Source organism: Geotrypetes seraphini, chromosome 14 (genome assembly GCF_902459505.1).
Source record: "Geotrypetes seraphini chromosome 14, aGeoSer1.1, whole genome shotgun sequence".
NCBI classification, from domain to species: Eukaryota; Metazoa; Chordata; class Amphibia; order Gymnophiona; family Dermophiidae; genus Geotrypetes; species Geotrypetes seraphini.
This window is the reverse complement of record NC_047097.1, coordinates 2,277,247-2,301,305: the sequence shown is the minus strand read 5'-3', so window position 1 is coordinate 2,301,305 and position 24,059 is coordinate 2,277,247. Positions and strand designations below refer to the sequence as shown.

Sequence of the window (24,059 nt, the reverse complement as noted above, 5' to 3'; positions counted from 1 at the left end):
ATGTCAGTAACCTCCAACCTCTGAACACCACAGCTATCTCCTGCAAACTGTGCCTGCTTAAGGCCAGCATACTAAATGCAATGGCATCGTCCACCAATATACCTGCCCGCTAAGCTTTAAAACTAATTCTTAAGAGAATGCTGGAATTCAAACTGCTGGGACATGGAAAGCACATAACAGGAATTTGAAACTGCTGAAAGGACAACGGAACTGCACAGTGCACTCAGACCATCACCATTAAAATCCAGAATTTATCAGGGATTCACTTGTGAAACACTCACCTATTCTGCTGCAAATAGTAACCAGTAATTCACCCACAGTTTTGGAATCATCCACCATGATAGTTTTCGCTGCACCATCCAGCATCCTTATTTTCTGAGGTCTCTGTTTCTTTTTATATTCCAAAATATCCTAAGGTGAAAATCATATAACAATATATAAACACAAGTATGTTGCTGAAGAAAATATTTAGCACTGTTATCTGAAAGAGCTGCAAAACCAAGCCAAAATAGAAAAGAAACATTGAAAAAAAGCCCCCAGAAATCTCTAATGAAAAAAATCTTTCAAATTTGATAAAATGCATATATGAATAAGACAAAATCATTGTTTCTTCCCCCTCTCAAAGGAGGTAGAATATCTACTTTCTGCAGAAGCTTATTAAACCATAGGTTTGAGGATGTACAAAGCCCAAACAACTTCTTGGCCTTTAACTATTTTGAACCAACTCAATACATCTCTAACTAATTTCCCAAAGGAATATGCTGTAGTGGTGTTTTGGGGGCAGAAACATCTCAAATTGCTCCTGTCCCATCTGTTGTGCTGAAAAAAATGGCAGCCGTGACCTGAAGACACCACTACACTACCAGGATCTGCCAAGGGGGGAGGACAATGATGTGCTTTCTGTCAGGGGAGGTGGGGGGAGGCTGTCTTGCTATGGTGGAAGGGGGGTGGGGCCATAGTTTCAGGATTTATCAAAAATGAACAGGAATTTCTGGCAGAAACCTAAACCCAAATTTTAGGCATATTTTGTGCTGAATCTGAAACCAAAATTTGGTCAGCTTCTAGCCTCTTCCACTCTAGAATCTTCTCATTACAACACAGAAAAATTAATCCCTAAGGATTCTCTACACATCACATTTTTTAATCAAACCAAACAATGATGAAGGTGAATTCACTAGAAAAGGAGGTGCTATTTGGAATGGTTAGTGGTAAAAGGAAGCAAGGGAGTCCAAAGGCTCTTTGGCTGGATACCATTAAGAATGACATGGGAATGAGCATCAAGCAATTGAAAAGCCTAGGAAAACAAGGAAGCATGGCGAGGACTGGCCAACAGAGTACCCAAGGGTCGGACAAGACTGAATGGATAGTAGTGGTAGTTCCATAATAAGTTTCTGTTTTCTTAAACGGATTTGAATGATATCTGTTATCCATGAATGGTTTAGTAAATATTCGTAAAACTGACTAACTTTTCTAGATCAGAGAACAGGTTATGTATTACAAGAAATCATGCACAATGTATGTGTTAATGGTGAGGGAAACCCTTCCCCCCAAAAAACAAAAACCCAAGAGAAGCATATACATAAATAGATTCATTCTTCTTGTATTTGATTAAACTGCTCTAAGTTACACACTGCGATACACTGACACAGAAAAAAATAAAATATATACTGCAGATCATGAAAGACTACACACATTAGAAAGACCTTCATAATTAAACAATTATTATTGGAAAATTACAGGAGAATGTTTGCTATCAAGTTGTCTTGGGAGGTGGTGTGGGGACCTGAGAAAACCAGGAAATGAAAAATAAAAAAAAAAGTCATACCCCATTTCGAAGCATGTAATAATCCAGTGTCCTTCCAGCTTCCAACCAAATTCCTTTCCTGGGATCGTCATCCGACAGAAATAAACCATAATCAAATGCTGGGAATAAAAGAGGATAAAAAAAGTTCTGCATTAGTATTTAAAACCTACACAGAAGGTGGCTTAGAAAATTATATCCCACAATAACCTAGTAAAAAAGTCAAATTTTCCCCCTCTTCTACGAAACCGCGCTAGCAGTTTTTAGCGCAGAGAGTCGTGCTGAATGGCTCGTGCTGCTCCTGACGCTCATTGAGTTTCTATGAGCGTCGGGAGCAGCGTGGGCTATTCAGCGCAGCAATCTGCACTAAAAACTTCTAGCACGGTTTCGTAGAAGATGGGGTTGATGCCTTTGCACACCTTGGAGCATCTAAAGAGATTTCAAATCTTGAAGCGTTCCAATAGCATCCTCATGTTATATCTGCCATGGGATTATGTTCATCAAAATATTTTTTGCTATTTTAAGTTAATCCAGAAATATCCTTCCATCATATGTGTTTCTTTGAGACTTACGCTCAGGTGTTTGCTTTACTTGTTGATTAAGAACTATCACTCTGAGGACGTGCAACAAAAAGCTAAAACCATATCTTTTTCAGCAGGTATTTTCAATGTTACATTAGCAATGGCACTGGTATCAAACAGAATTAATATCCATAGGCAGCGGAACGGTTTTAAGTTGGGGGGGAGGGAGGCCCTAAAGCTCCACCCTGGACCTTGCCAAGTTCTTCCCCAGACCCCGCCCCATAATATTACTAATTGTAATGACATTTCTTCCATTCATTCTTCATATACACACAATATAATCTTATTAACAATACATAATGGTAACCACATAACTAAAACTTCACAAAGCACACTATATACAGAGAAATATTTGTAGGATTTTGTAGACTTCAATCATATTTCCCCTCAGTTGTTTCTTTTCCAAGCTGAAGAGCCCTAACCTCTTTAGTCTTTCCCTTTATCAATTTGGTTGGAACAGCACAGTCTGGCAGCAGTGAGCAAAGCCGTGCTGAAGAGGATCCTGGACCTGGGGGCAGTCTGGCAGCAGCAGTAGTCAGGTGTGTGGAGGTGGTGAGCAGTAGGAATGACACGGAGACAAAGTTTGTCCCTGTTCCCATCCCATCCCTGCAAACTCAGTCTGATCCCATCTGCATAAGTCTCAGTTATGATTTTATATTTAAATCATTTTATTAAAGTATAAAAGAAACAATACTTTATACTACTGCCATTTTACGGGACTCCACTATGGCTCTTCACTTCTGGTAGGAAAAAAGCTCAGCAACAGCTCAGGGAAGATGAAGACCGTAAAGGAAGCCTGGACACTGCTTAAAGGCACAGTGCTCGAGGCACAAGACCTGTGCGTCCCAAGGTTCAGGAAAGGGTGCAAAAAAAACTGAACTAGAAACCCAGCATGGATAACAACTGCAGTTAATAAGGCGATAAACGACATGAAATCATCCTTCAAGAAATGGAAAAAGGAACCAACAAAAGAGAACCAGGAAGAGCACAAAAGACACCAGAAAGAATGCCATCGAGAGGTCAGGAAAGCAAAGAGAGAATATGAGGAAAGACTGGCAGGAGAAGCAAGAAACTTCAAACCCTTCTTCAGGTATGTGAAAGGGAAACAACCAGCCAGAGAGGAAGTGGGACCACTGGACGACGGAGACAGGAAAGGAGCGATAAAGGACGAAATAGAGATAGCTGACAGGTTAAACAAATTCTTCTCGTCAGTCTTCACCAGAGAAGACACATCCAATATCCCAGAACCCGAGGTGATTATAAACGGGGAACACGACGAAAGGCTGGTACAACTAGAGGTAAGCAAAGAGGATGTCCTCAGACAGATAGATAGACTGAAGAGCGACAAATCACCAGGCCCGGACGGCATCCACCCAAGGGTACTAAAAGAACTGAGAAACGAAATAGCAGAGACACTTCGCCAAATATGTAACCTCTCCCTAAAAACTGGGGAGATCCCAGAGGACTGGAAAATAGCAAATGTCACGCCCATCTTTAAGAAGGGATCAAGGGGTGACCCGGGAAACTACAGGCCTGTGAGCTTGACCTCGGTTCCGGGAAAGATGATGGAAGCAATGGTAAAGGACACAATCTGCGAACACATAGAAAAAAATGGACAACTGAAGGCGAGCCAGCATGGCTTCTGCAAAGGAAGGTCGTGCCTCACGAACTTGCTGTACTTCTTCGAGGGAATAAACAGCCAGATGGATAAGGGGGAATCCATAGACATCATTTACCTTGACTTCCAAAAAGCCTTCGACAAGGTACCTCACGAACGGCTACTAAAAAAGCTGTGGAACCACGGGGTGCAAGGGGATATCTACCGATGGATCAAACACTGGTTGGCAGGCAGGAAACAGAGGGTTGGAGTAAAGGGCCAATACTCAGACTGGCAATGGGTCACGAGCGGAGTTCCACAGGGGTCGGTGCTGGGACCTCTATTGTTCAATATATTTATTGACGATCTGGAGACGGGGACAAAATGTGAGGTTATCAAATTTGCTGATGACACCAAACTCTGCAGCAGGGTTAGGAACACGGAAGACTGTGAAAACCTGCAAAAGGACCTAACAAGACTGGAAGACTGGGCAAATAAGTGGCAAATGAGTTTTAACGTAGAGAAATGCAAAGTCATGCATGTAGGGAAAAAGAACCCGATGTTCAGCTACAAAATGGGGGGAACACGGCTAGGGGTGAGTAACCTTGAAAGGGATCTGGGGGTGATGGTTGACACATCACTGAAACCATCGGCGCAGTGTGCGACAGCCTCAAAGAAAGCAAACAGAATGCTGGGCATCATCAAAAAGGGTATCACAACCAGGACGAAGGAAGTCATCATGCCGCTGTATCGCGCAATGGTGCGCCCGCACCTGGAGTACTGTGTTCAATACTGGTCGCCGTACCTCAAGAAGGACATGGCGGTACTCGAGGGAGTGCAGAGGAGGGCGACTAAACTGATAAAAGGTATGGAAAATTTCTCATACGCTGACAGGTTAAAAACGCTGGGGCTGTTCTCTCTGGAGAAGAGGAGACTTAGAGGGGATATGATAGAAACCTTCAAAATCCTAAAGGGCATAGAGAAAGTGAATAAGAACAGATTCTTCAAACTGTGGGGAGCCACAAGCACTAGGGGTCACTCGGAGAAATTGAAAGGGGACAGGTTTAGAACAAATGCTAGGAAGTTCTTTTTTACCCAGAGGGTGGTGGACACATGGAACAAGCTTCCGGAGGAGGTGATAAGCCAGAACTCTGTACAGGGGTTCAAGGAAGGTTTGGATAGGTTCCTGGAGGATAAGGGGATAGAGGGGTACAGATAGAACTTGAGGTAGGTTATAGAAGTGGTCAGAAACCACTTCACAGGTCGCGGACCTGATGGGCCGCCGCGGGAGCTGACCGCTGGGCAGGATGGACCTCTGGTCTGACCCAGTGGAGGCAACTTCTTATGTTCTTATTTTATAAATCACAAATACAGAATAAGGATCAACAAAACCCATCTCCCCTCAGAAATATACCCTCCATTATCAGGAAAACTAAACAAGCCAAAATACTACAGAATGCTACAAAGAAAATTCATTCCTAACAGAATATCTCAATCACACACACAGAACACAAAAGTCAAATACATAATAGCTGACCAAAAATAACAAACATCAATTAAACCAATATTCAAGCAGTCATAGTGGAGAGATTAAATGAATTCTTTGCTTTGGTCTTCACAGAGGAAGATGTGGGAGAATTACCAGTGCCAAAAATGGTTTTCAATTCTGATGAAATCAGAGAAACTCATACAAATCTCTGTTAACACTGGAAGATGTAATGGGTTAATTTGACAACTTGAACAGTAGTAAATCATCTGGACCAGATGGTATATATCCTAGAGTTCTGACAGAATTGAAAAATGAACTTGTAGAGCTATTGTTAGCAATATATCATTTTTCTTCAAATTCCAGCATAGTACTGGAAGACTGGAGGGTGGCCAACGTGACACCGATTTTTAAAAAGGGTTCAAGAGGTGATCTGGGAAATTATAAACTGGTGAGTCTGATGTCGGTGCTGAGCAAAATGGTAGACACTATTATAAAGAACAAAATGACAGAACATATGGTAAAAGGAAGCAGGACGGCATTCCGGAGACGAGCACCTCTCCTTATGATGTGAAATTCTATCATTGTAAAAAATATCGCACCCTGAAGAGATTTGCATTGAAACATGAATGTTGGTGGTGGTGCTTTCTAATACTTATGAATGAACAGCAATTCAGATAAGTTTCAATATAAAATACTTTAAAAAAAAAAATGAACAAAGTGTACAATATTATAAAAATTACTATATGAGCCAATGAGAGAGCATAGCGGCAAAGAACTCCATAAGATTTAAGTACGCTAGTACTTTGGAGTTCCGCTTCTGACGGCTCTAAAAATCACATTTGTTTCTCTATGTAAGACATGTGATAGAGGCAGAATATTACTGAACTTGAAGACTACTTTATAAGTAACAGTATTGTTTGATATAGTGGGGTGATTTTACTGATTGAGATCAAACCTACTTAACAATACATGCTTCAATCAGTTTAAGGGATAGAACATATACATAAGCCTGGATTAATAATAATAATAATAATAATAATAATAACTTTATTCTTGTATACCGCATTACCATGGAAGTTCTATGCGGTTAACAAATGAAGAGACTGTACATTTACAGTGAAGTTACAATTTTGTTAGTGTTACATTTACATTTTAGAGAGAAAGCCAACATGGATTTAATGAAGGGGAAATCTCACCTCACCAATCTACTGCATTTCTTTGAAGGGGTGAATGAACATGTAGATAAAGGTAAGCTGGTTGAAATTGTGTATTTGGATTTCAAAAGGCATTTGACAAAGTACCTTATGAAAGACTTCTGAGGAAATTAGAAAGTCATGGTATAGGAGGTAATGTCCTATTATGAATTAAGAATTGGTTGAAAGTCAGAAAACAGAGTAGGCTTAAATGGTCAATATTCTTAATAGAGAAGGGTAAATAGTGGGGTTTCCTCAAGGGTCTGTGCTGGGACTGCAGATTTTTAACATATTTATCAATGATCTAGAGATGGGAATAACTAGTGAGATAATTAAATTTGCTGATGATGCAAAGTTGTTAAATTGCAAGAGGACCTTGTGAAAATGGGAGAGTGGGTGTGAAAATAGCAGATGATGTTTTAATGTGAGCAAGTGCAAAGTGATGCATGTGGGAAAGAGGAACCCAAACTACAGCTATGTGACGCAGGGGACCACGTTAGGAGTTATTGTGCAAAAAAAGGATCTCTGTGTCATCGTTGAGGATACACTGAAGCCCTCAGCTCAATGTGCGGCGGCGGTGGCTAAGAAACCAAATAGAATGTTAGGAATTTTCAGGAAGGGAATTGAAAACAAAGATGAAAATGTTATAATGCCCTTGTACTGCTCTATGGTATCGCCACACCGCGAATACCGTGTGCAATTCTAGTTGCCATATCTCAAAAAAGATATAGCGAAATTAGAAAAGGTACAGAGAAGGGTGACAAAATGATAAAAGGATGGGACAACTTCCCTATGAGGAAAGGCTAAAGCAGCTAGGTCTCTTCAGCTTGGAGAAGAGATGGCTCAGGGTGATATGATAGAGGTCTATAAAATACCGAGTGGAATGGAAAGGATAGATGTGAATCTCTTATTTACTCTTTCCAAAAATACTAGGACTAGTATTTTGGAGCTACTAAGTAGCAGATTTAAAACAAACTAAAGAAAATATTTCTTCATACAATGTGTAATTAAACTCTGGAATTCATTGTCGGAGAATGTGATGAAATCAATTAGCTTAGCAGGGTTTACAAATGGTTTGGATAATTTCCTACAAAGAAGTCCATACGCCATTGAGATGGCTTAGGGAAATCCACTGCTTATTCCTAGGATAAGCAGCATAAAATCTGTTTTGCTACTTGGGATCTAGCTAGGTACTTGGGACCTGGGTTGGTCACTGTCCCAGTGTGGCAATTTTTATGTTCCTTGTAGTACAACACACATAAAAGATTGATTTCTTCTTATACTGTACAAAATGTAAAGATCAAATATGATGGGATGGTGTTAGGGGAATACGACTTGGACAACTGCCCCCCTGGCCAGAGAGCTCTAAACCTGCTGGAACCTGAAGATGAAATACCCCGATAGTGGGCTTTCGGGTCTCCTTCCAAATTTTTGCGCATGTCTAACACTAGCACCAGCAAGATAAACATTTCGATTCTGACATTCTAATTACAAAAGAGAAAAGAAAATTATTTTTCTACCTTTCATTGTCTGATCATTTTATTTTGAAGGATGAGTTGGGGAGGGCTTTGATTGAAGGGCAGTGACAGGATTGTTAGGCTAGGCTTGAATGGTCTTCAATGGCAACTCCAGCAGTGGGAATCTAAAGACAGTACTATGGTTTGTTGCCCAGAAATATTAAAGAAAAGACAATTTAACCATTAATATATTGTATAATGAGTGTGACTATTGGGCAGACCGGATGGACCGTTCAAGTCTTTATCTGCTATCATTTCCTATGCTACTATGTCGGTCCCAGGCTCTGATTTCTGTTTCCCTCTGTCTTCTCTTCATTCATTTGCCTTGGTTTCCTGCTCATTTGGCATTTCTTCTTTCTCACCTTCAATCTCTGTGTACCTATCTTTCTCTTTGTTCCCTATACTTCTCTTTCCAGTATCCATCTCCCCATGTTTATCATCACTACTCTATGTCCCTAATCCCTCTCCCAGTGTACCTATGTCCCCCACTCCTTTCTGTGTTACTATCATACCCATATCTAGCACCTTCCCTCCATGTCATATATCTCCTCCCAAGTCTGGTACTGCCCCTCTATGTCCATTTACCATCCACATGCAGCATCTCCCTTTGAATCCCTGTTCTCTTCTCCATGCCCATTATTTCTCCTGTTTTTTGTATTATCTCCCTGTGTGTGTGTGTCTCTCTCTCTCTTCCTTCCCTCTGCTATATGTTCAGTATTTCATTCCTGCTTCCTTCATCTGCTTAGTGCATCTCTCTTTCCCTTCCCCCCAGCACCCACCTACAACCCCACCCACCGCACACACACACCCTCTCCCTTTCCATCAGCTCCAGCAACTCTTCCTTTGCTTCAGTTCCACCCCCACCACCACCAGCACATCTATTCCTTCCGTCCAACTCCAGACCCCCTCCTGCAGGTTCTATAGCTCTCTTATACCCATAAACGAGATAAGGCTACATGTATAAGCTCTCTTTTCCATCCTTAAAAGGAATAAAGTCCACCAGCAAAATCTGCCATTCCTTTCCATATCTATTAACAGTGATATGGAGCAAATTACCATCTTATATAAGATCTTGTCCATCTTTTCAGATCTTCCGCAAAACCTTGAAAACTGACTTGTTCCAGCATTTTTTAGGCAATAGTTCCAACGAGTGTTAATAGATTCCTGTTTTGTAATCTAATTATGTAAACCGAATCAAGCTCTTAAATCTAGGAGATGATTCAGCATATCTAATATAATAAAATGGTAGGACGCGCATGCGCACTAAAAAAAACATGTTCCCTGATCGGTCCCGTTTTTTTTTAGTGCGCATGCGCGGGTTTACGTCACCAAACTCGGCAACTTGGACAACAATCGCGCTTATGCTCAAGCCGCCGCCACGAATCCTCTCTCGAACTGCACCAGGATCGAGAGAGGAGCTGCGGTGGGGGCTTGAGCATAAGCGCCATTGTTGTCCCCCTACCTAGCTGCGAGGCTGCGGCGGCCTTCCTCACGGTTTCACGGTGCTTGGTCCGCCAAACAATTCCTGCCGTTGACCAAATTTGCCCCACCGTTCCTTCCCTTCCTCCATCAGGTACAGTTCAGCTCCGCCTATGTTAAAAGCAGCTGCTTTGAAATTGGAGCCCTGCCGCCACCGTAACAAGTTCCCTCTGCCGCGGTCCCATATGTCAGAGAAGGGGCGGGACCAAGGCAGAGGGGAAAGTGCTACGGCAGTGGCAGGGCTCCGATTTCGACGCGGCTGCTTTTAACATTGGTGTAGCTGCACTGCACCTGATGGAGGGAGGGAAGGAAAGGTGGTTGTGCGCTGTTGAGCCCCTCTGCACGGGCCCAAACCAAAAAAGGAGCCAGGACTCTTCCCAACCCGGCGCCGCCAGACCAGACAAAACGGCCCTACACTCACAGACCCGCGAGCAGGGTTGCCATGGAAACCTAACCGGAATTACATGCAGTCGCGCAAGGGTCAGTGAGAGGGGATCAGGAGCAAGAGATTGAATAAAACAAACAAACAACAGTGCACAAGTAGAGAGAGACACACAGACAGTCACAGAAGGACAGGGGGCTAAAGACACAGATTGAAAAAATAACAAAACACAGAGGACAAGGAGAGAGAGACACACAGACACTCACAGAAGGACAGGGGGCTAAAGACACAGATTGAAAAAATAACAAAACACAGAGGACAAGGAGAGAGAGACACACAGACACTCACAGAAGGACAGGGGGCTAAAGAGACAGATTGAAAAAATAACAAAACACAGAGGACAAGGAGAGAGAGACACAGGAAAAAAAATGACAAACAGACATACAGCAGCCAAGGAGACAGACATACTTACATACAGCGTCCAAGTAGACAGACAGAGAGACAGCAAAAAAATACAAACAGCCAAGGAGACAAACAGAAAAAAATAAAAATTACAATGCCCAAGGATAAATTCAGGAAAAAAAACCTTCCAGACATACAGTGGCCAAGGAGTTAGACTGAAAAAAAGGCATACAGACATACAGCAGCCAATGAGACAGACAGACTGACAGCGACCAAGTAGACAATCAGCAAAAAAACACAAACAAACACACAAAGCAAAAAATTAGAAACATACAGCGGCCAAGGAGACAGGCATGCAACAAACAGGAAAAATAAAAAAACTTTTAATAAATCAACCATACATGAAAAAGGAATTAAAAAAAAGGGAAAAGACACCTACAGGGAAACACAGGATCAAGAGCATACAGAGAAAACAGAAGTTTGCAGGAATCAGGAACATATAGAGAAAGGAGAGCAGAGACCCCTGCAAGAAGAGAAAAATAGCAAAGAGACTGGGGATGAGAAAGAGAGCAGAGATGCTTGCAGGGAGAAAAAGCTAAGCAGTAATGTTACAGCTTGAGAGTGCAGACTGAGGAAGAAAGCAGAGACAGCGCTACACAGGGAAATGGAGGGAGGAAAGAGACAGAAAGAAAAATACAGACAGACATAAATTCTAGCACCCGTTAATGTAACGGGCTTAACGACTAGTAAGTCTAATATTTAGATTAGGTTAGATTTTATGCACCTATCTCACACATCCATACCTTCCATGCAGGATGCAAGAGTAACGTCTCTCTTTTAGATCTCACATTAAAACATTTTATTTTGCTCTGTTAGAAGTTAAACATCACTAGGTCCTTATAAGAGCCAAATATTAGCCACAATTAGCTTCACCTTACATGTAACCTTTGGTATCTCCTCCTTCCACCAAGATCCTCTAGCCATGCCTGGCTGTGGGCAGAAAAATTATTTTTACAAATGAGACCTACGAGTTCTACTGATTACAAGAAACCCCCCACCCCTTAAAAAATAAAAAAGCATATCTCTACCAAATTTCTCCAGTATCCCAGGAGAGATGTTTCAAACCACTTGTTTATGTCACTATTTCTTACTGTGTGGAAATCCTGAACTGGTTCTCACATGGTGGGTTCATCAATGACTCTGTCTAAAAACCATAGCAATGATCCAGGAAAGACTTCTCTATCATTAAAATATTTTTCAACATATGCTGCTATTTTAATTTCCTCACTGTCAGCCAACTCATTTAACAAATTAAGAATCCCAGCACGTAATATGTGTTTGAGCAGAGTGGAAAAAAGTAGTACCTTATTCTGTAAGAACTTTTAGAAAAGACAATAACTAGTACTGACACTGTGCACCCAGGAAGCAGCATGATTTAAAAAAAAAAGACATACCATCCTCCTACAGACATTGGCTGAAATTGTTCTAACACACTTAGTCCAATTATTCTAGCCACATCTGTGTGTGGCTTTGTCCTTCTAGAAGCAGGATAGTTAACTTCACAAATTATCGTATTTTAACAGTTTCAAGTTTTATTAAAATTTGATATTCCATTTATTGGACTTCTAAGCGGTATATAGGTAAATATATATCATATATAAAAATAAAAAATAAAATCAGGGGACAAACGATTTGACAAACAGACATACTGGTACGTAAGGAAGAACGCATGGATAGAAAGCCAGGAAAGGGTAACACAGTTGAAAGGGACCCTTCTATAAACTAGGATCTTAGAGTAAGATTGGGCTGGGATTCGTGTCTTAGATTAGATTAAAGGTCGAAGTCGTCTTTGAATAAAAATGTTTTAAATTTTGTTTTAAAGCGTTCAAATGATATTTCTTCACGTAAATCGGTGGACATAGCGTTCCAAAGTGTGGGAGCTGTGACTGAAAAGATTGTTCATCGGGTCATAATCTAATCTAATCTAATGCTTAACTTTATATACCAAATCATCATTCAAGGAAAGCTCGACTCGGTTTACAATAGTTAAGTTATCGAAGAAAAAAACCATAAAAGAATAAGACTAAGTTTGATGAAGTTAATTTTCAAAGTAGCAAATAAAGTAGTTTTTAAGGATTTGAGAAAAGGTTGAAGTGAACCAGAGCTCCTTAAAAGAAGTGGAAGGTCATTTCACAGTTGAGATAGCTTAAAAATCAGAGATTGACTGAAAAACTTAACTCCCTTAATCCCTTTTTTGGAAGGAAGAGATAATTTGAATTGTTGATCAACTCTTGCAAAAGAAAATCTATAAACATTCCAGGATAGAGGAAGGAGAGGAGTAAAAATGCCATGTAAAATTTTAAAAACAACACAGGCACACTTAAATTGAACTCTAAAACAAACTGGGAGCCAATGAAAACTCTGAAGCAACGGCGTCACGTACTTAACTGACAAATGGATGGAACGATTAGAAGATGTTGGCATTTGATCTAAGGGTTCTCGCAGGAGCATATGGTATCAAGAGTCTGTTCAAGAATTCTGAGAGGTTGGTATTGCGTGTTTTAAATGTCAAGAGCAGTTTCTAACTGCCTTGTCATATAAGGGTTTATAACAATTGGCTGACCCCAAAAATCCTTATTTTTAGGCAGAAGCTCACATTTGCTATTAACGTCAGTAATGCCAATCTAAAAGGTGGTTTTATAACATGTTGCCTAGGTCAGATGGGTAAGGAGTCTGATCGTTACAGTGGTCTGGGTCTTAAAGCATCTGAGTAAGTGAACCATGCAGTGGCTTCTTCAGGTTATGCCTAAGAGAACAAAGTGGCGTCTATTTCTAAGCTGTTTTACAAGACACATAGGTATGCGTCCATGCCCAATCTCTGTCCAAGCAATGCTCTCTGAATGAAAAATTTAGCAAAATTCATGCAGAAACAGGCAAAGTACCACAAAGCTCCTTAAAGCAGTAGCTTGTAACCTGTTTCTGTGTATTAATCTGCCTTAAGGACTTAACAGTATCGATATGCCAGTCTTGATTAGATTATCAACTCTTTTGAGCAATGACTGTCTCTATGTTTTGATGTATTGATGTACAACGCTGCGTAAGTCTAGTAGCGATATAGAAATTAGTAGTAGTAGTAGTAGAAAGTTTGCACATTTGATTTCAAAAACCCCATGGCACTCATTTTCGAAGTAGATGGATGCCTCAAAATGGCCAAAATAAGTCCATCTACCAAAAATATCCAAATCATAATTTTCAAGATGCAGAATTTGGACATCTTACACTGTACGTCATCCAGGTAGCAAAGAGGTATATTGTACGAATGTTTAGGGTGGGCCTAAAGGGGCCCAAATTTAGGATATCCAACAGTGATAACTGAACAGGAAGAAATGTCCAAGTCAAAAAAAAGGCATCCTAAGTTAGGACTATTTCAATCATGTCCATGATCCGATTGAGTAGCTGACCACTCTTCTTAATCCCCCCCCCCCAAGTGCTTACTTCCCCCTCCCAAAAAGTGACATCAGAAAGGGAAATTTAACTCTCTTTTATGGACATTTTGAAAACAACAGCAAGGCTGTCTGAAGGGTAGCTTAGTGATCAGTGCAGAGGACTATAAACCAAGGAACCCAAGTTTAAATCCTACTTTAACTCTTTTTTTAACCTTTATATTGCGAGTCCTCCAGAAACAGAAATATACCCTGTACCTAAACCTTAAAGACACCTGCAAGTCTCAGAGCTATTGAGGTGGTTTATATTCAGGTATAGTAGGTATTTCGAAAAACAAAGGCAAAAACTGCAGTGATGATATACAAGATGCCAAGTCTTAAAGAAACAATAAATATAATCATAAAACAGTTTGCATCCAAAAGGACTGATGAACCTGGACCCAACACGGTCCATGTTTCAAAGAAATACTCCTTCCTCAGGGGTCCTATAATGTACCATATACAAGAAAACCTGATGGATAACAACTGGGATCAGTAGTAAACAATTGATCAAACTGTGGAAGCTCCTATGCAGTGCAGGACAAAAGGGAATGTTCATCATTTAAAATAACAGTTGCAATGAAATATGAATCCAGCTGTCCTGAAGTAAAGGCCACTCCATTGACCACTAAGCTCTTTATTCTACAGGGACATTGTGTAGCCATTTTTGTACAAATGCTGCCCCCTGGTTGTTTTTTTTCCTGGCATTCAAAATTTAGACTTTTGGGGGGAAATGGTTGTTCATTCTGAACATTTTCCCACATTTTTGAACAGGAAACTCGATTTTATGAGAGGCCACCTATGCATGAAGATGACTTTAAGGACGCTTCATAGTCTTGGCTAGGAGCATTTCACTTGGTCACGCATGCAAGAACTTAAGGGATTAAACAGATTTACTAGATGGGATAAAGATAGGAAGTGGGCAGGAAAGAGGTGGGAAGCTCCCTATTGTTTTAATGGCCTGAGTTTGTCTGTTTAGTCCATGTTTGTCCAATAATTTAGTACATGTACGTTTACAATGCAGACATGTTTGTCTCCCTGTAATTTTTAAATATTTAGAACGCTTTGTACTGCTGGATAAGCGTTAAATCAAATATTTTGAATAAATAATAAGGGTTCATCTGAGTTGTCAGGTGCAGGTGTTTTGGCAAGCTTTTGTTGGGAAGGTAGGCTGTGACAGAAGGGTGGTGAAGGGATTTGGGCTGTTTATGTCAGTGTGAGGAGAATTAGATGAGAAAAGGGGTGGGCAAAGAAAAAGAGGCTTCAGGTCCTGCAACACTGTAGTGGTCTTCTAAAGCTGGTAAGGGGGTGAACGTGGCGTCTGTACAGGCTGCAGTTGTTTCCAGGGAGTCTGCTGGACATGACAAAGATTTTCTGCCTATTGGTAAGTCAGAAATATCGGCTGCTGTCCTAGGGGATATAGATTCTTGGAGTGGAGCTGGCCTCTTTACATTTTTCAGAGGGTCAAAAGCTGGGATTTGACCATAGTTTATGAGAAAAGAAGATTAAATCTGGTTCTGCCATGATCGTACAATAGTTAAATAATTTTTTATTTAGTGGATGGGCAAATTCTTCTCAGTGTGACCAGCTTATTGAATTTCTCGTGCTGTGGCACGTGAATTAGGAACCCCTTTGGCTGAAGAAAAATCAGAGGGCGCATACACATTAACTTTTGGGGGGAGGGAGAGAGGGAGGGGGATCACATCGATCTCAGTTGTGCGTGGTTCAGGTGCCAAATAGACAAGGTAGAGGTTATGCAGGGTGCAACTGATGAGGCTTGTAAGCTTAAGAAATTGACATTGCAGCAGATTCAATTGTCGATGGGTCATTTCAACTGTGTCCCAAGTAATTCTGCAGGGCAGAGTGTTTTCATGCCTCTTAGCCTTGCTTTTGAAGGGTTGGATGAAAAATATTAACTGAGTTCGCCTTCCTGCCTCTACTGGCGTAGTAAGGGTGAGCGGTCCGCCCTAAGAGCCATCATGGTGGGAGCGCCAGAACCCCTTCTCCTCTCCTTCCCCCCCCCCCCGCCACACACGTGTACCTCTAGTTGTTCACTGCCAAGAGCAACAATTTCAACATGCTTCCCGCAACAGCTCCCGCTGATGTCACATCTGGGTGCCACAAACAAGAAATGACATCAGATGGAGAGCCAATGCGGTCGCAAGGAATATGTTGAAGTTCTGGCATGCCTCCTCCTTTCCGCCCACCTCTTGTGCCCTTTCCCTTCCCCGTTCCACTAGTTGTTCACCGCCACAAGCAACATCAACAACATGCTCCTCGCAACTGCTGACATCACTTCTGGGTGCTGCGCATAGGAAGTAACATCGGAGGGAGAGCCAATGTGGTTGCGAGGCACATGTTGAAGTTGTTGGTCTCAGTGGGAACAACTCGAGGTACAGGGGAAGGGAAGGTGTGCACACGGCAGGGGTGTGGAAGGGGAAGGAGCAGGTGGCAAAGAGGAGGGCGGGGAAGGGGCACCATCATCCCAGATGCCTCTCACCCTCACTACACCACTGCCTGCCTCTATCAAGGATGATCTCTGTATCTGGAGTTTATTTTGCACTCTTAACTATGTTCACATTTGCAGAGTCCTCCCCATATCCAACTGGGATTTGGTACTGTTCACAGATATGTCTAGGGAAATTGTTTTTGGCGCTTATTTTCATGGGGCATGGCCCATGCAGATTTGGCCCACTGATTGGAGGAGGAAAAGGTGGTTAAGAAATATTGCTATTCCCTCTCTGGGTGGGAGGTATCATTCACTCTGACAATACAGCTGTAGTACAAGTGCTGAATAAGCACTGTGACGCTGCCCTCTGTTGGTCAAATGTCTCCAATTAGTAATGTTGCGCAGCTTGCACTTGGTCAAATAATTTTTTTTTTTTGTCATCCTTAAATTGTTTTTAGTTTATAATAATAATAATAGTTTATTTTTATATACCGCCAAACCATCAGTTTGTGGCGGTTTACACAATAGTAATTACAACAAATAATAAAATGAAGATCCAAATAACAGTGTTTTATAAAAGAAAATAACACAATTCAATAAAGATACTAACAAAATGAGACCCTAACTTATTCAAAGTAAAATATGCACAATACCAATTATTTACACTGTAAACATTATTACATAAAAATAATAAAAAATCTGCTTATCATGATAATTTTGAAATCGATTAAATTTTGTATTGTTTAAATAAATAAGTTTTAAGATCTTTCCGAAATTGATAATAAGTGAGGGCTGGAGAAATAATCTTTTGTAAACCGCGTAGAACTCATGGTTACGCGGTTAAGAAGTATTATGTTATGTTATGAACGCCACTCTTGTGGCTTGAAATTGCTGATGTTCTTTCCCGTACGCAGTTGTCCCAATTCAGAGCAGACAGCAATGCTGAATTTTTTGTGGAAGAAAGAAGTACTTTCAGGAGACTGCTGATGAATTCTTTGACAACTAATACAAAGAAAGGGTATAGCACAGGTTAGCAGCATTTGCAATCATACCTGTTTCTCTAATTCCTTGGGTCATCTGCCAATGGGGTGCCTGGGAAGTGGTGGCATTGTTTATGCAAAGCATAGAGGTTGGTCAACAGCAATAGTGACATTGTGTTTGGCTAGTGTATCCTTTCTGTTCTAATTACAGGGTTTCTCTAGTTCAATTAAGTCTTTCTTAGTGAGACATTAATGAAGTATGCTAGAGATGCTTGTGCAGGAATTCACCAATCTTGCTGCCCTATTTTACTTGACGATTTGCGGTTACTGTTTGGAACTTTGAGTTGTGTGTCACCGTTCAAAGTGTTGATCCAGTAGACATTCTCAGTGGCCTGTTAGCTGGAGATCTCTGGTGAATCTAGTCTTTTATGGCAGGTTGTTTATTTTGCATTCTAACTAGTTGATGTTTTGCATTTGTAGTTCTAAAGCAGTGTCGCACAAACCTTGCGAAGCCGCGGCACACTAAACTGGTGGCTGCGGCTTGAGGGCATCCGGAAGTGCACGGACGTCAATGCAATGATGTCACATATGACATCATCAGATAGATTTCTGCACAAAGGCCCTCCAGACGGGGCCTTGAGCCACAAGTGGGGGGTGCTGGAAGGGAAGAGGCACGGAGAGGCGCCAGGGAGGAGGAGAGGTGCTGGCGCCGGCTGACTGCCTATAGGATGCGCCTCTCGCCTGTGAGAGGAACATCCTGTAGGCAGTCAGCTAGCGCCTCTCCTACTCCCCGGTGACTCGCGGCACACCTAAAATCTCAGGCAGCACATAGTTTGTGATAGCTGTTCTAAACAGATCAATAAGGGAGGGTTTGTTGGGTTAAGCTACGTGCACTTCATGGACAGATGACTCGTCCATTGTGCATTTGGTCATTGGAGTCTAATGGGAGGGAGATGTATTGGCTCATTCATCAGGATGGAGATCCTCTTACCAGTTTTCAATCTGCAGCTCTATCTAAAATGTGTCGGGACCCATTCCTTCAGAATTAATGCCAGGTCTTTTATTGTTCCCAGGAGCACAACGCCTGGGTTCATAAAGTACTTGGGTTGCTGGAAATCTAATCATTATTTATGTTACATACATTCTGTTCTTGGGTATGTCCGATTAATATATTTTTCTCTCTCTTACAATTCTTAGTTACTCTCTCGGCTGCCTTGCCTCTTGAGGTGTGTGTCTGGATAAGCGGGCACTCTTCCATGTTCTGGGTGTGAAAGAGAGCTGATGAAACTTGATGGGTTGTGAACCTAGGTCCTGCAGATGTGGGCATTCCCATTCACTGGTCTGGCATCCGGGGAATGCTGTGGGACCAGCTCTTGCTGACCCTTCTGGCAAGCTAAACGTTTTTCTTCATTCATTTGGGAGATAATGATTTATGTTGGGTGAAAGGTATGGAACTAATTAGACTGAAGAAATGTGATACTTCTCTTACTCTAAGTTAGTTTGGTCTCATGCTATCCCCCCCTTCTGGTCTGGCGGAATGCCAAATACACCAAAGATATTGAATGTTTAATGATAATGGGATTTGATATACCACCTTTCCAGTACAATCAAAGTGGTTTATAATTATTATATGAAGGTACTTTGTCTCTAGTGGACTCACAATTTATATCTCAGAGTCAATGCTGAAGTTACTAAATTTATTTTAGCTTTGAGGGGCTAGGTAATTTCGTGAGCTCCTGACAGCAGATTGACCTGGCTTTAACAGGCTGGATGGGGCTCATTTATCTGAAACTGGTCTTGATAGATCTTTGCAAGATTTGTTACCCGATTGTTGTGGCGACACTGGGGCAGCAATGACATTTGGTGGGAACAGTGAGTGATACGGAGTCATGGCAAGAATTTTGGGTGCTCAAGGGCGTCACTGGCCTCAAGCGATGCTAGTTTTTTGGGCTTGGTGACACACTGCAGGTCTTGGGCTACTGGGAACTTACACAGGCAGTTTGATAATGACTAAACTGGATGGAAAGAAATTATTACTTTGATGGTTTTATAATTGTTTTCTTGAGTGTATTTCTGAGTTGTGGAACACACACACACACATACATATTGTTTATTGAAAGCTTCTATACCAGGGCTGCCCAAGCCCAGTCCACGAGATCTACTGGCAGGCCAGGTTTTCAGGATATCCACAATGAATATGCATGGAAAAGATTTGCCTGCACTGCCTTCTTGGTATGCAAATCTCTCACATGCATATTCATTGTGGTTATCTTGAAAACCTGGCCTGCCAGTAGATCTCGAGGACCGGACTTGGGCAGCCCTGTTCTATACCGTTACATGACTTCATTGGCTTCCCATCCGTTTCAGAATATAGTGTGAACTCGTCTTGCTGACCTACAGATGTATTCACTCAGCTGCCCCTCACTATCTCTCTTCACTTATCTCCCCTTATGTCCCCCCTCCCCCCTCCACTGGGAACTCCGCTCAGCTGGTAGGTCTCTCCTGTCTGTGCCCTGCTCCTCCTCTACAAACTCCAGACTCCATTCCTACTATCTTCCTGCGCCATATGCCTGGAACAAACTTCCCGAATTCCTATAGCGGGCTCTCTCTCTGGCAGTGTTCATCTAAGTTAAAAGCCCACCTCTTTGAGATTGCTTTCAACTCTTAGCTCCTTTCAACTTGGGTTCTGCATCCTTAACCCTATATGTCACATCTGTCTGTCCAAGTTAGATTGTAAGCTCTTCCGAGCAGGGCCTGCCTATTAAATGTCAAAACGTACAGTGCTGCGTAAGCCTTTTAGCATTATATTAATAAGTAATAGTAGTAGCATTAATGATTTGGAGGGTCAATTCAGAGCAGTTTACATGGGTTATGTTTTATTCTAATGAAACGGTGCCCATTTGTTTGTCACTTTGAATTTCTGTAGAGTCAATTTTTGTGAATGGTTCTTGTGGACAGTGACAGAGGTGATAGGGCTAAGTTATAAAATTACTCCCTTAGGGATTCACATTGTACAAAGAATTCAGCCATCTGCCACTTTATGAAAAGCAATGAATTTGTATCACTTTCAAACTACCTGTGCAGAAAAAAACATATTGCCATACATCTGCTAAGGATCTGAAAGGTCAATTGCCTGAGCATTACAAGATAATTGTTCTAGCCACTAACCAGTCTATTGAGCAGATGTTCAACTGTGAAGTGAAAATTCCAAGATCAAAAACACCAGCCATCTTCCCTTCAAGTTTCTAACAAAGTACATGGTGAAAAACCAACCTTGGCCAGTCTGAGCCTCGGGTACACGCTCCCTAATAATTCGACATGCATCATAGACAGCAGTGGACGGCTCAAACTGCATGGTCTTCACCACATTGCATTGGCGGACACAGATCTTTAAGGATAACGCCACCATTGTGCCAGTTGATTTCAGGCCTCCCCGTTACCCTGCAATACATGAAAGAAGAAAAGTTCACTTTAGCATTTTACATACTAATTTAATTACAATTTTTATTATTACCCATTTATTCAGTTCTAAGCAACTGCAGTGCTCAGAAGAAAGCATGCCGATTGTGAAAGCGCCATTGCTTTTTTCTAATGTTGGTACTCATGCAGGTCAACTTCCTAAAAATTTTTTTATATATAAGGAGTTCACTTGGGCATATCCTCAGTGCATGAGCTCAGAAAGCGACCTACAAGGTTTTACCCACAAACATCACTTTCTGTCACCCCATGAACCCCGTATCTTTATTGTAAACCATTTCTATCCCATGTACTGTCAAATGTATCTTTATTGTAAACCGCTTCGAACTTCACGGTATAGCGGTATATAAGAAATAAATTATTATTATTATTATTATTATTTTAAGTGCAAAAGTGCCTTTTTTATATATGAAAAAATATATAATCTAAGAAATCAGTGTTATCAATAAAAACATTCAAATCGAACAGTTCTTGATAATAGCAGTTTCCTCCATTAAATCAAATATGAAGAAAAACTTAGCTTTCATGAGTCCGCAAGGAGTCCAAGCTCTCTCTTTTAAGGGGTGCCTCAGCTGAATGCCCTTCATATTATCAAGAACTGTTTGATTTGAACATTTTTATTGATACACTGATGATTTCTTTGATTCTAAACTTGCACATGGCACTTTATTATTTTTTCATATATAAAAAAGGCACTTTTGCACAGGGTGACAGAAGGTGATGTTTGTGGGTAAAACCTTGTAGGGCGCTTTCTGCGCTCATGCGCTGAGGATATACCCAGGTGAACTCCTTATATAAAAATTTTTTTAGGAAGTTCCCATGAACTGATTAGTCACCCTGTGTAAACCATATGAAATCTAACTTAATACAATTTTTCTTTTGAATGGCAGGTGTGCATGTGGAAAGATAAAATACAAAGGACTAGGAGCAGGTCTTTGGGATTGATTTGTACTTGAGACTGACCCCTCCTCAAATACATACATTCTTAGGCTTTTTGATATTTTTGGTACTCATGCAGGGCCATCCTAAAAAGGGTCGGATGACCAACCAAGGACCTGCCCGCCACAAAGTCTATGAAAATGCAGCACTGCAAATATTACAACAGTCCTTAGAATGCATTGCTTGTTGAGAAAAGATAAGCCGGATTGTTAGATGTTTCTTCTTCCAAAGGGAGTGTCCTCTGTGTGTGCACGTAAGGTGTACACTAGTGCTGCCCGATTCACGATTCGAATCGGTTCACCGATACACTTCGGGTGAATTAATTCAAAACAAAAAAAAAAATCTGTTCCCGATTCAGCTGACCCTCCTCCCTCGTCCCCTAAAGCAGGAGCAGCAGCGCTGCTCTTGCTGGCCGGCCATTGCCGCACCTGATTTAGAGGGCGAGGGTCAGTCAGGAAGTGCTGTTGTCTGGCTTCCCCCCACCTGGTGTCCATTTTCCCCCCCTGGCCTCCCCACACCGCTTACCTTTGAGAAGCAGCCTGCAGACAAGATTGTGATGCTAGCGATCTTTGCACTGCTTCATAGCTGTTTCCTCCCCCACGATCCTGCCTCTGACATCAGAGGAGAGGCGGGACCGTGGCAGAGGAAATAGCTTAGAAGCAGTGCAAAGATCGCTAGCATTGCGATCTTGTCTGCAGGCTGCTCCTCAAAGGTAAAGGTGCGGGGAGGCCAGGAGGGAAGCTGGACACCAGTGGGAGGCCAGGGGGAACACACATGCCTTCCGGGGGGGGGGGGGGTGAGCAGTCCTTCGGGTTGGGGGATGGAACAGGTCTTCAGGGGGGACAGGCAAGCAGGCCTTCAGGGGTGGGATGCATGCCTTTTATGGGGGGACAGGCCTTCAGGGGGAGGTGTAGGCCTTCAGGGGGGGACAAACCTTCAAGGGGGGGACAGGCAGACATGCCTTTGGGGGGGGTCAGGCCTTCATGGGGAGGGGACAGGCAGGCCTTCAGGGGTGGGATGCAGACCTTTAAGGGGGGGAAAAGTCTTCAAGGGGGAAACAGGCATTCAGGGATAGTGGCACAGGCCTTTGGGGGGACAGGCATGCCTTTAGGGGGGATAGACCTTCAGGGGCGGGGGGGCCCTGGTGTAGAGGTAGACGGAGGGAGGGAGGGAAGGGGAAGGGGTTCAAAGTGACGTGCATATGCCGGACTTTGGGGGGGGGAAGAAATAATGAGTCTGAAAATAGAGAGGGAGAGAGATGATGGACAATGGGATTTAGGGAGGGAAGGAACAGAAAGGGAGAGAAGTTGGACACATGGGATGGTGTGGAGGGGGGATAGAGATACTGGATAGGAGGGTAGTTGGGAAAAGAAAGGGAGAGATGGTGGACCCTGGGGTGGTGAGGAAGGAGGGAGAGATGCTGGATGAAAGGGTAGTTAAGAAAAGGTGGATCTGTGGAGGGAGACGAAAAAAAGGAAAGATGCCAGACCTCCTGGGGAGGGAAGGGGAGGACAGAGATGGCAGATGGATGGTTAGCATGCAGAAAGAAGAAAGAAGGAGACCTTGGCAAGCAAGTTATCAGAAGACAACCAGAGCCTGGAACCAAAAAGATTTGTATAATGATCAGACAACAAAAGGTAGAAAAACTAATTTTATTTTCTGTTTTGTGATTACAATATGTCAGATTTGAAACGTGTATCCTGCCAGAGCTGGTGTTAGACTGCAAACATGAGCTAGGATTTAACAGAGAGAGGAAAAGTCTTTTTTGTTTGTTTATTTTGTTTACACCACAGCGACAGTGTGGTTAGGAGAAGGCAAAGGGGTGGGGTGAAGAGGCTATAAAATAAACCCACCAGGATGTTTGAAAAAAAAAAAAAAAAAAAAACACCCAAATGGGCAGGAAAATCGAATCGAATCGAAAAACCAATTCAATAGGCTGAATCGAATCAAATTTTTTTTTCCTGAATCGGGCAGCACTAGTGTACAAAGCTTGGGCTCTCATTATTACTCGGGGACCATGGGTCAATTTTAGCAGGCAATAGAAAAGATGCCAGTACTCAGAATACCAAGTGACTGCTAAATAAAACCCCTGAAGAAAATATATTTAAAAAAAGCAAAATTTCTGGTTTCTTTGTTTCGAAAGTCTCTGAAGTCTATACTTGATGAACAAAACTCAATCAGCGGTAGAAGCACACATCTATCTGAAGAATGTCAAATCTACTGTGATAAATAACAAACAATATCCTTTCTTTCTGGGCTTAATTCCAACACAGAGTTCATGCACCATGAAC

The 24,059-nt window shown here is 42.0% G+C and overlaps 1 protein-coding gene across 2 annotated transcripts in view; it reads right to left on the bottom strand.

Annotated features, from left to right (window-relative positions):
* TLN2 (talin 2) overlaps positions 1–24,059 on the bottom strand; it is a 572,423-nt gene that overhangs the window by 359,338 nt on the left and 189,026 nt on the right. For both annotated transcript variants that reach the window (XM_033920311.1, XM_033920312.1), the window contains 3 exons: positions 20,626–20,793; positions 1,826–1,923; positions 282–411 (listed from right to left, as the gene is read on the bottom strand). In XM_033920311.1, the coding sequence (XP_033776202.1) occupies positions 282–411; positions 1,826–1,923; positions 20,626–20,761 (364 nt within the window). In that variant the 5' untranslated portion in view covers positions 20,762–20,793. The remainder of the gene's footprint in view (positions 1–281; positions 412–1,825; positions 1,924–20,625; positions 20,794–24,059) is intronic.